Source organism: Rhinoraja longicauda, chromosome 40 (genome assembly GCF_053455715.1).
Source record: "Rhinoraja longicauda isolate Sanriku21f chromosome 40, sRhiLon1.1, whole genome shotgun sequence".
In the NCBI taxonomy this organism is placed as follows: Eukaryota; Metazoa; Chordata; class Chondrichthyes; order Rajiformes; family Arhynchobatidae; genus Rhinoraja; species Rhinoraja longicauda.
The window spans coordinates 5,263,527-5,275,898 of record NC_135992.1 but is presented as its reverse complement, the minus strand read 5'-3'; the positions used below and the strand labels follow the sequence as shown (position 1 = coordinate 5,275,898).

Sequence of the window (12,372 nt, the reverse complement as noted above, 5' to 3'; positions counted from 1 at the left end):
GAGAAGGGAAGGGTGGAGAGGGAGGGAGAGAGGGGAATGGTGGAGGGAGGGAGGGGGAGAGGGGAAGGGAGGGACGGAGAGAGGGAGAGAGGGGAAGGGTGGAGAGGGAGAGAGGGGAAGGGCGAAGAGGGAGCAAAAGAGAAGGGGAGAGGAATGAAAGTGGGAGAGGGAAAAGAGGAACGAGAGAGAAAAAGTTAAGGGAAATGAGTGAGAACGTTTTTTTAAAGAGGTACAGCGTGGAAACAGGCCCTTCGGCCCACCGGGTCCACACCGACCAGCGATCCCCCGTACACTAGGTCTATCCTGCACACACACTAGGGGCAACTTACAGAAGCCAATTAACCTCCAAGCCCACACGGATTTGGGACGAGGGAGAAACCAGAGCACCCAGGGGCCACAGTCAGGAATGGCCTGGAGTGAGTGGGTTATGATGAGCGTTTGTCAGCACTGGGCCTGTACTCGCTGGAGTTTAGAAGAATAAGGGGGGACATCATTGAAACGTACTGAATAGTGAAAGGCCTGGATAGAGTGGATGTGGAGAGGATGTTTCCACTAGTGGGAGAGTCTAGGACCAGAGGTCACAGCATCAGAATTAAAAGACGTTCTTTTAGGAAGGAGACGAGGAGGAATTTCTTCAGTCGGAGGGTGGTGAATCTGTGGAATTCATTGCCACAGAAGGCTGTGGAGGCCAAGTCAGTGGATATTTTTAAGACAGAGACAGATAGATTCTTGATTAGTGCGGGTGTCAGGGGTTATGGGGAGAAGGCAGGAGAATGGGGTTAGGAGGCGAGAGAAAGATCAACCATGATTGAATGGCGGAGTAGACCTGAAGGGCCGAATGGCCTAATTCTACTCCTATCACTTATGACCTTATGAGTCCAACTTCTATACTCAATACTCTGACCGATGGCCAATGTGCCAAAAGCATTTTTGACCAGGAAGGTCAAGGTGAGGAAGGCTTGGGGTATATTTGCCTTTGTTATCCAGAGCAGAGAACAGAAAATTGGGAAGTGTGGAGGAAGGAACTGTAGATGCTGGTTCTACCCCGGAGATAGACACAAAAAGCTGGAGTAACTCAGCGGGTCAGGCACTATCTCTGGAGAGAAGGAGTGGGTGACGTTTCGGGTCGAGACCCTTCTTCAGACTGGAAATCGCGGGAAAGGGAAACGAGAGATTTAGACGATGATGTAGAGAGATAAAGAACAATGAATGACGGAAATGCAAAAATGTAACGATGATAAAGAAGACAGGCCGTTGTTAGCTGTTTGCTGGGTGAGAACGAGAAGCTGATGCGATTTGGGTGGGGGAGGGATGGAGAGAGAGGGAATGCCGGGGTTACTTGAAGTTGGAGAAGTCAATGTTCATACCACTGGGCTGTAAGCTGCCCAAGCGAAATATGAGATGCTGTTCCTCCAATTTGCGTTTAGCCTCACTCTGACAGTGGAGGAGGCCCAGGACAGTGGGGTCAGTGTGGGAATAGGATGGAATTGGGAAAGTCCTGGTACGAGTCCTGGTCCTGGACTTCTGTTAGCCACTGCAGAAGTACTGTGTGCAGCTCTGGTCGCTGCGAAGGAAGTGAATCCACTTGAGTGGGTGAAGAGAAGGTTTGCGTAAAGACTTGCGTAAGACTTTTTCCACCCACGAATAAGAGGGCGGCCATTTTGGACTGAGATGAGGAAAAACATTTTCACCCAGAGAGTTGTGAGTCTGTGGAATTCTCTGCCGCAAAAGGCAGTGGAGGCCAATTCACTGGATGTTTTCAAGAGAGAGTTAGATAGATCTCCTCAGGCTAAAGGAATCAAGGGATTTTGGGGGAAAGAGCAGGAACGGGGTACTGATTTTGGATGATCAGCCACGATCATATTGAACGGCGGTGCAGGCTCGAAGGGCTGAATGGCCTACTCCTGCACCTATTTTCTATGTTTCTATGTTAATATTGGGATCACACTGCCTTACTGGTCGGCAGAGGCAGAGACTGACATGACTTTTCATAAATACCTGGGCAGGCACTGGAATTGCCAACAAACGGCGGGTTAAACAGTCAGGGCTGCATTGGTGAAGATGGGCCCTTGTTGGTCAGCACGAGTGTGGCGGGCCGAAGGGTTGGCTTCATGTTGAATGATTCAACAGCTCTATTCCTCTCAATCGTGATAGCTCGGTGAGATGATGCCAGAAAGTCTGACGCTGCTCTTGAAGGAGTGACATAATTGGGTGGTTAGAACCGGAAATGGACAAACCACCAACTTCTGCAAAATCGAGACAGGCTCGTTTTGTTTTTAAGAATTAATAAGGCAGAACTTTAATCTTGTTCGAATCTGCCCAAAGACACCCAAGGAGTTCACCCACAGTGGCAGGGAAGGTATTTTTTAGAACTGGAGGAACGTTTTCAATGAAGAATTTGTGATTAGTTCGGAGAGCAGGCAATGTAGCCCAGACCATCGCACAAACCGACCTCCCTTCCATTGACTCCATCTACACCTCACGCTGCCTCGGCAAGGCCAGCAGCACAATTGAGGTCCAGTCACTTTGAGGTTTAGGTTTATTGTTGTCCTGTGTACTGAGGTACAGTAAATAGCTTTCATTGCCCGCTATCTGATCAAGCAGATGTACTGCGCATTAATCCAATCAAGCACAATAGATAGATCAAAGGGGAAGATACAGAGTGCAGAATATACACCGATCAGCCAAAACGTTATGACCACTGACAGGCACCTGTCAAGGGGTGGGATATATTCGGCAGCAAGTGAACAGTCAGTTTTTGAAGTTGACGTGTTGGATGCAGGAGAAATGGGCAGGAGTAAAGACCTGAGCGACCTTGACAAGGGCCAAATTGTTATGGCCAGACGATTGGGTCAGAGCATCTCTGAAACGGCAAGGCTTGTGGGGTGCTCCCGGTCAGCAGTGGTGAGTACCGACCGACAGTGGTCCGAGGAGGGACAAACCACAAACCGGCGACAGACAGGGTGTTGGGCGCCCAAGGCTCATCGATGCGCGAGGGCAACGAAGGCTATCCCGTCTGGTCCGAACCGACAGAAGGTCGACTGTGGCACAAGTCACAGAAAATGCTAATGGTGGTCACGGGAGGAATGTGTCACAATACACAGTGCATCGCACCCTGCTGCGTATGGGGCTGCACACGGAGGGCCAACAGCACATTGGGCAGGTGGTCATAATGTTGTGGCTGATCGGTGTAGTTCTCACCATTGTGGCGCGTCAGTTCCATAAATAAAGTTCAGTTCTCGTGCTTTAGGCTTTACATTAGACTTTAGAGATACAGCGTAGAAACAGGCCCTTCGGCCCACTGAGTCCGCGCCCACCCATCACCCCATATACTACACCGAGAGACAATTTACAATTTTTACTGAAACCAGTCAACCTCCAAACCTGTTCGTTTAGTTTAGTTTAGTTTAGTTTGGAGATACAGCGCGGAAACAGGCCCTTCGGCCCACCAACTCCGTGCAGACCAGTGACCCCTGCACACTAACACTATCCTACACACACACACACACACACGCACGCACACACACACACACACACACACACTGGGAACAATTTACAATTTTACAAAGCCAATAAACCTACAAACCTGCACGTCTTTGGAGCGTGGGAGGAAACCGGAGCACCCGGAGAAAACCCACGCAGGTCACGGGGAGAACGTACAAACTCCGTACAGACAGCGCCCGTAGTCAGGATTGAACCCGGGTCTCTAGCGCTGTGAGGCAGCAACTCTACCGCTGCGCCACCTAATGGTTTGAGAACAGAGCGTTCTGCCTCGTTCAGGAGGCCGAATGTCGAATGTCTGAGGTTTTAAGCGGTTTTTTTCCCACCTGGTGCAGGGCTTGTTCCGAATGGCAGCTGCAGCATCCGTCCTGAAGCAGTTAAAGGCCGCGCTTGATGGCGGCTCCTTCGATCCGGAAGAGTTCAACTCAGACTCGCATGCCGTAGCAGGTGAGCTGCTCCCCAACATAGGGGTTGCCAACTATCTCACTCCCAAATACGGGACAGAGGGTGACGTCACCGCCCCGCGCCCCACGTGACCTCACCCAGCCAGCGGCCACGTGCTCCCACTCCAGCAATGGCGGCCGCCCGGACCAGGAGGGGGGTTGCTATGCAACCTCCGTTAGGCGAACACACTCGGCCCTGCTCCCCGATCACACTCCGTCAGCCTACACTGTCCCGGCTCGACAGCGGCCCCCGGGCCTAATACGGGACAAACCAATTTAGCCCAAAATACGGGATGTCCCGGCTAATACAGGACAGTTGGCAACCCAACTCCAACACCAATCATGGGCTCTCTTGCTATTTATTGGCATTTATATTATTGGCCAAGAAAGCTCACCAGCGTTCCTCAGAACGTTTACTTTACTCCACTTTACTTTAGGAAGCAACTGCAGATGCTGGTTTACACTGAAGACAGACACCAAATGCCGGAGTAACTCAGCGGGACAGGCAGCATCTCTGGAGAGAACGAATGGGTGACGTTTCGGGTCGAGACAGTTGAGACAGTTTGAGTCTGAAGAAGGGGCTCGACCCGAAACGTCGCCCACCCCTTCTCCCCTGCCTGTCCCGCTGAGTTACTCCGGCATTTTGTGTCTGTCTTTAATTTAGTTCAGAGGTTCGGCGGGGAAACAGTCCCGTATTAGCCGGGACATCCCGTATCTTGGGCTAAATTAGTTTGTCCCGTACGTACGGGACCGCCCTTGTCCCGTGTTAGTAGGGTTGCCAACTTCCTCCCTCCCAAATAAGGGACAAAGGGTGACGTCACCTTGTCCCACATTTGGGAGCGTGAAAGTTGGCGCACCGAGACCCTGCCGACCACCAATCACTGCACACTGGCACCGCCCTACACACTAGGAACAATTTACAATTTCTTTGTCACTGCCGGCTGCCCTAAAGAGTTGCCCTGTGGGGACTTTGCGTCCATGTTTGGTATAAACCAGCATCTGCCGATCCTTGCTTCTGCAGTCACTAAGAAAGACTCGCCACACAAGCCAACCATTCCAATGAGACCCATCATCAGAAAATTAGGCGTTAAGACGTTAAAATCACTGTATTTGTCAAACGAAAAGATTTGCTGGAGTTCGAAGTGTGATTGAATAAGATGTTTAGTTTAGTTTCCACACTGCTTCTTAGTTTAGTTTAGTTCAGAGATACAGCGGGGAAACAGGCCCTTCGACCCACCGAGTCCGCGCCGACCAGCGATCCCCGCACACTAACCTATCCTACACACATTCGGGTCAATTTACAATTTACAATTATACCGTGCCTGTACGTACAAACAATAGACAATAGACAATAGGTGCAGGAGGAGGCCATTCGGCCCTTCCAGCCAGCCATTCACCGTGATCACGGCTGATCATTCACAATCAGTACCCCGTTCCTGCCCTCTCCCCATACCCCCTGACTCCGCTATCCTTAAGAACTCTATCTAACTCTCTCCTGAAAGCATTCAGAGAATTGGCCTCCACTGCCTTCTGAGGCAGAGAATTCCAAAGATTTACAACTTTCTGAGTGAAAATCTTTTTCCTCATCTCCATTCTACCCCTTATTCTTAAACTGTGGCCCCCTGGTTCAGGACTCCCCCAACATTGGGAACATGTTTCCTGCCTCTAGTGTGTCCAATCCCTTAATAATCTTATATGTTTCAATAAGATCCCCTCTCATTCTTCTAAATTCCAGTGTATACAAGCCTAGTCGCTCCAGTCTTTCAACATACGACGGTCCCGCCATTCCGGGAATTAACCTAGTGAACCTACGCTGCACGCCCTCAATAGCATGAATGTCCTTCCTCAAGTTTGGAGATCCGCGCGCCTTTGGAGCTTCGGAACCGGAGATCCCGGTGAAAACCCACTCTGTACTGACAGCGGAGTCAGGGGGTATGGGGAGAAGGCAGGAACGGGGTACTGATTGAGAATGATCAGCCATGATCACATTGAATGGCGGTGCTGGCTCGAGGGGCCGAATGGCCTCCTCCTGCACCTATTGCCTATTGACCGGCCGATCAGGGTGGAAGCCGGTTTCCTGGCGCTGTGAGGCTGCAACTCTAGCGCTGGGCCCCTGTTGCTGGAGGAAGTTTGAACGGCTGTGGAACTAACCCTCCCTCTCTGCCGCAGGTGCCCTGAAGTCTTACCTACGCGAGTTACCTCAGCCCCTCATGACATTCGACCTCTACGACGAATGGTTCCAAGCCGCCAGGTACGCCGTCGAGTGTTCGTTAGTTTTGTTGTTCGTTTGTAACGTGTTCTTCTTTGAGGTGCTTTCTCCCTCTCTCTCCTATCTGAGACCTCTCGCTCCCACTACCGAACCCAGCCGCCGGTTTTTACCTCAGTGCACGTGACAATAAGTAACTGTAGGGGCAAATGGAAAGGCCAGGCGGAGTTGGTGTGCGAAGATAACGGGCGATTTATTAAAACAGCTGCACACCAGGCGATCAGTCAAAGCTGATCAGCAGAGCACCACCTTGGTACAGTTGTTCTATTCTCAGGGTCAGGCTCAGCGGTAGAACTGCTGCAAGAGACCCGAGTTCGATCCTGACTACGGGTGCTGTCTGTACGGAGTTTGTACGTTCTCCCCGTGACCTGCTTGGAGCTCCGGTTTCCTCCCACACTCCAAAGACGTACAGGTTTGCAGATTGATTAGCTTTGGTAAAATTGTAAATTGTCCCTAGTGCGTGTAGGATAGTGTTAAGGGGCCTGTACCACTTAGGTGATTTTTTAGGCGACTGCCGGCGACTGTCATAGTCGTAGCAGGTCGTTGAAAAACTTGCAACTGGACCTCCTCCCCCACGACAATGTCCACGACAAGCTACAACAACCTACCACCTAGTCGACGTCAAGCTACAGCAAGCTACCGACAACCGGCGACCCAATCGTAGGACGTCCACCTACGACCGCACCTACGACAACCTACGACCACACAGGCGGCAACCTACGACAACCGAAGCCAACCTACGTCCACCCGCGACAAGCTACGACCGTGTCGGCGACAACTGAAGACAATTCACGTCATTTTGGCCTCCGGTTTTGGCGCCGGTACCTGTCGCCGGTTGACGTGGGTCGTCGCCAATGGAATTCACCGCAGTCAGCACCGGCGACAACCTACGTCACCTGGCGACAACCTACGACATCGCCCCCTTCAGGAGACGTCAAGCTACGATCATTGGCGTCAAACCCACAGTCGCCGAAAATATTTAAACATTTCAAAATCCAGCGGCGACCAGAAAAACGTTGCGACTCTTTGGAGACGACTCACGGCCGTACAGGCAACACCCCGGCAACCGGGCGGCAACAGCCTAGTCGCCTGTAGTCGCCTAAACCATCGCCTGAGTGGGACAGGGGTTTCAGTGTGCAGGGATCACTGGTCGGCGTGGACTCGGTGGGCCGAAGGGCCTGTTTCTGCGCTGTATCAATAAATTTAACTCAGCTGGCAAGATTACACAGAAGCTTGATTAACAATAAAACCAGATCTTGATGACAGTATAAATTGATTACCCACAAGTCTAACTTGGTTGACAGTAGATCCAATTTTCTGTTTGAACGATCAGCGCACGATCATAATCAGTGAAGTTCCTGAAACTTGGGTATCGGTACTCCATGTCTGCAATCCTTGTCTGTACGTTTAGGCTTTGTGTGCGGTTCCCAGTCACCATGTTAGCAGCATCCACCTCCCTATTTACTGGTGTAGGAGTGAACTGCAGATGCTGGTTTACACCCAAGATATACATGAAATGCTGGAGTAACTCAGCGGGACGGGCAGCATCTCTGGAGGGAAGGAATGGGTGACGTTTCGGGTCGAGACGTTTCATCAGTCTGAGCATCTACAGTTCCTTCCTGCACATGGAGACTGACAGTGTTGTTTAGAGATATAGCGAGGAAACAGGCCCTTCGGCCCACCGGGTCCGCGCCGCCCAGTGATCCCCACACATTAACACTATCCTACACCCACTAGGGACAATTTTTACATTTACCAAGCCAATTAACCTGTACGTCTTTGGAGTGTGGGAGGAAAAATAAGTTCTCGGAGGAAAAATGCGCAGGTCACGGGGAGAACATGCAAACTCCTTACAGGCAGCACCTGTAGTCGGGATCGAACCCGAGTCTCCGGTGCTGCATTCGCTGTAAGGCAGCAACTCTACCGCTGCGCTGCCAAGGCACAAAATGGGAACAAGACACAGGGGATGGAGAGTGCAAGGAGGAACTTGTCCTACCACTGGAGTTTAACGTTGACTCTTCTCCCTTGTGCAGCGAGAAGGATCTTCCGAAGCAGATCGAGCGACTGCGGGAAGTGTGCGCCAAGTTGCCAGAGGAATTCTACAAGAACTTCAGGTAACACCACGCGGGCGAATGGCGAGCAGTCCCGAGGGAGGGCCAGTGGGAGAGGTGGGGGTGGAAGATGCCTTGGATCTGTATGGAGCCATAGAGTCGCAGAGTCTGGGGACGATCATCTACAGTTTTTTCCACTGACGGTACGATACGTTGGAACTTTATTTATCCCCGGAGGGAAATTGATCTGCCAACAGTCATACAAACACAAAATACATGAAACGTGAAGTTAAAGTGACCAGTGGCAAGGATTGGAGATGTATGCAAAGATTTGGGATGGGGGAGGGTGGGGGGGAGTCAGTCTCGGTCTTAGTCTACCCCGCGACAGAAGGGGGAGGAGTTGTGACTGGATTGCACGCAACGCAAAAGCTTTTTGCTGTACCTCAGTGCACGGGACAATATTAAACTAAACGAGACTGTCGCTGAGAGAACTCGGCTGAATAGTTGTCACAAATCAAAAAGTCTGAAGAGTCAAGTCAAGTTTATTTGTCACATACACATACAATATGGACGGAAAGGGTTTAGAGGGATTATCGGCCAAATGCAGGCCAATGGGTCTAGCCCAGAATGGCAGCTTGGTCAGCATGGAGAAGGCTGGCGGAAAGGCCTGTTTCCCTGCTGTATAACTATGACTCTTCTGTGTGGCAAAGAACTGCACAGAATTCTGGTTTAAACTGAAGATAGACACAAAATGTCTGAGGAAAGACATTCTTGCCATAGAGGGAGTACAGAGAAGGTTCACCAGATTGATTCCTGGGATGGCAGGACTTTCATATGAAGAAAGACTGGATAGACTCGGCTTGTACTCGCTGGAATTTAGAAGATTGAGGGGAGATCTTATAGAAACTTACAAAATTCTTAAGGGGTTGGACAGGCTAGATGCAGGAAGATTGTTCCCGATGTTGGGGAAGTCCAGAACAAGGGGTCACAGTTTAAGGATAAGGGGGAAGTCTTTTGGGACCGAGATAAGAAAGTTTTTTTTCACACAGAGAGTGGTGAATCTGTGGAATTCTCTGCCACAGAAGGTAGTTGAGGCCAGTTCATTGGCTATATTTAAGAGGGAGATAGATGTGGCCCCTGTGGCTAAAGGGATCAGGGGGTATGGAGAGAAGGCAGGTACGGGATACTGAGTTGGATGATCAGCCATGATCATATTGAATGGCAGTGCTGGCTCGAAGGGCCGAATGGCCTACTCCTGCACCTATTTTCTATGTTTCTATGTTTCTAAAATGCTGGAGCAACTCAGCTGGAGAGGCAGCATCTCTGGAGAGAAGGAATGGGTCGAGACCCTTCTTCAGACTGACTCTTATGCCCTCCTCCCTTCTACCTTTCTTCCCCCCCTCCCACCATAATCACTCTGAAAAAGGGTCCCGACCCGAAACATCGCCTATCCGTGTCCTCCAGAGATTCCGCCTGACCCACTGAGTTACTCCAGCACTTTGCGCGTTGGCTTTGTCGACCGGCATCTGCAGTTCCTTGCTTCCTAATGAACACTCTTTGTTTGGAACCAGGTACCTCATCAAGTTCCTGGCAAAGTTAGCCGAGTACCAAGACATGAACAAGATGACACCCAGTAACATTGCCATCGTGCTTGGACCCAACCTTCTCTGGCCCAGGAATGAAGGGTAGGTCGGTGAAAGGCCGCTTATCGTCATTGTCAACTTTACTTTTCCATCAGGCTGTCAGGCACAAAGAAAAAGCTCCTTGTGACAGGAGTGGCCATTTTGTCCTTTTCTCCACGGGGGGGGGGGGGGGGGGTGCGGCACGGTGGCGCAGCGGTAGAGTTGCTGCCTCACAGCGCCGGAGACCCGGGATCGATCCTGACTACAGCTACTGCCTGTACAGAGTTTGTACGTTCTCCCCGTGCCTTGAGTGGGTTTTCTCCGGGATCTCTGGTTTCCCCCCCACATTCCAAAGACATGGAGGTTTGTAGGCTAATTGGCCTCGGTAACATTGTAAACTGTCCCGTGTGTGTGTGTAGGATAGTGTTAATGTGCGGGGACCGCTGGTCGGCATGGACTTGGTGGGCCGAAGGGCCTGTTTCAGAGCTGTATCTCTAAACTAAACTGGCGTCTGAAAAAGGGTCTCGACCCGAAACATCACCCATTCCTTCTCTCCAAAGATGCTGCCCGACCCGCTGAGTTACCCCAGCTTTTTGTGTCTATCTTTTTTAAAAAACAGGATGTTGTTTTGCGTCATTTCCCATGATGCTGAGGGTAGAACTCTACTATGTCAAGTACAGTAGGACTCTGATGGTCAGGCGTTTGATTGTTCCGAATTCACCGACAAGCACCAGGATCTCACAGGGATGGCGATGAGAGGGTCTTCCAGTCAAATCCCTCCTGAACCATCGGAGGTTTACTATGGATGTACGCTGGTCTCAATAGACAATAGACAATAGGTGCAGGAGTGGGCCATTCGGCCCTTCGAGCCAGCACCGCCATTCAATGTGATCATGGCTGATCATTCTCAATCAGTACCCCGTTCCTGCCTTCTCCCAATACCCCCTGACTCCGCTATCCTTAAGAGCTCTATCTAGCTCTCTCTTGAATGCATTCAGAGACTTGGCCTCCACTGCCTTCTGAGGCAGAGAATTCCACAGATTCACAACTCTCTGACTGAAAAGGTTTTTCCTCATCTCCGTTCTAAACGGCCTACCCCTTATTCTTAAACTGCGGCCCCTTGTTCTGGACTCCCCCAACATTGGGAACATGTTTCCTGCCTCTAACATGTCCAACCCCTTAATAATCTTATATGTTCCGATAAGATCCCCTCTCATCCTTCTAAATTCCAGTGTATACAAGAATATCCTTCCTCAAATTTGGAGACCAAAACTGCACACAGTACTCCAGGTCTCGGGACGGTTGCCATGGAGAGGAGATAGTTGCCCACCTCTTCGCAGAGTGTTGATTGGCAAAGAGAGGCTGGAGAAGTATGAAAGGGTCCTTCACTCAGTTTAGTTCAATCTTCCATTCCTGGATAGTTTAGTTTGGTGCAGAGACGCAGCGTGGAAACAGGACCCTCGACCGACCGAGTCCACACCGACCAGCGACTCCATGCTCCTAGTTCTCCAGGCTCCTAGTATGTTGAAACCGGAGCCACAGAGGGTCAATGCATGACGGGAGAAAGGGCGACGAGATGACAGGCGTTGAGGTCCCAGTTGCTGTGAATCCTGGGCGAGGGGGTGATAATTGACAGAAGCCAATTAAGCTACAAACCTGCACGTCTTTGGAGTGTGGGAGAAAACCCACGCAGGTCACGGGGAGAACGTACAAACTCCGTACAGGCAGCAGCCGTAGTCAGGATCGAATCTGGGTCTCCGGTGCTGTGAGGCAGCAACCCTACCGCTGCGCCACCATGCCTTGTCATGGTTCCCTCATCCCGCACAGCTCTGTAACAGAGAATCCTCTGCTTTCCGGGCCAAATTCGGAGAAGACATCAGATGTTGCTGGACAACCATCAACCTTGTGAGACTGCACCTGTAGTATTGTGTACAGTTTTGGTCTCCTCATTTGAGGAAGGACATTCTTACTATCGAGGGAGTGCAGCATAGATTCGCCAGGTTAATTCCCGGGACTGACATATGATTAAAGAATGGAATGGCTGGGCTTGTATTCACAGGAATTTAGAAGGACGAGAAGGGTTTCTTATAGAAACATATAAAATTCTTTAGGGATTGGACAGGCTAGATGCAGGAAAAATGTTCCCCATGTTGGGGGAGTCCAGAACCAGGGGTCACACAGTTTAAGAATAAGGGGTTGGCCATTTAGGACTGAGATGAGGAAATACTTTTTCACCCAGAGAGTTGTGAATCTGTGGAATTCTCTGCCACAGAAGGCAGTGGAGGCCAATTCACTGGATGTTTTCAAGAGAGAGTTAGATTTAGTTCTTAGGGCTAACGGAGTCAGGGGTTATGGGGAGAAAGCAGGAGCGGGGTACTGATTGTGGATGATCGGCCATGATCATATAGAATGGCGGTGCTGGCTCGAAGGGCCGAGAGGCCTCCTCCTACACCTATTTTCTATGTTTCTATGTTTCTAACTCAGTGAAA

General features: G+C 50.6%; 1 protein-coding gene across 2 annotated transcripts in view; it reads left to right on the top strand.

Moving 5' to 3' along the window:
* LOC144611597 (SH3 domain-binding protein 1-like) overlaps positions 1 to 12,372 on the top strand; it is a 57,079-nt gene that overhangs the window by 33,783 nt on the left and 10,924 nt on the right. For both annotated transcript variants that reach the window (XM_078430795.1, XM_078430794.1), the window contains exons 11-14: positions 3,837 to 3,948; positions 6,114 to 6,195; positions 8,244 to 8,324; positions 9,833 to 9,946. In XM_078430795.1, the coding sequence (XP_078286921.1) occupies positions 3,837 to 3,948; positions 6,114 to 6,195; positions 8,244 to 8,324; positions 9,833 to 9,946 (389 nt within the window). The remainder of the gene's footprint in view (positions 1 to 3,836; positions 3,949 to 6,113; positions 6,196 to 8,243; positions 8,325 to 9,832; positions 9,947 to 12,372) is intronic.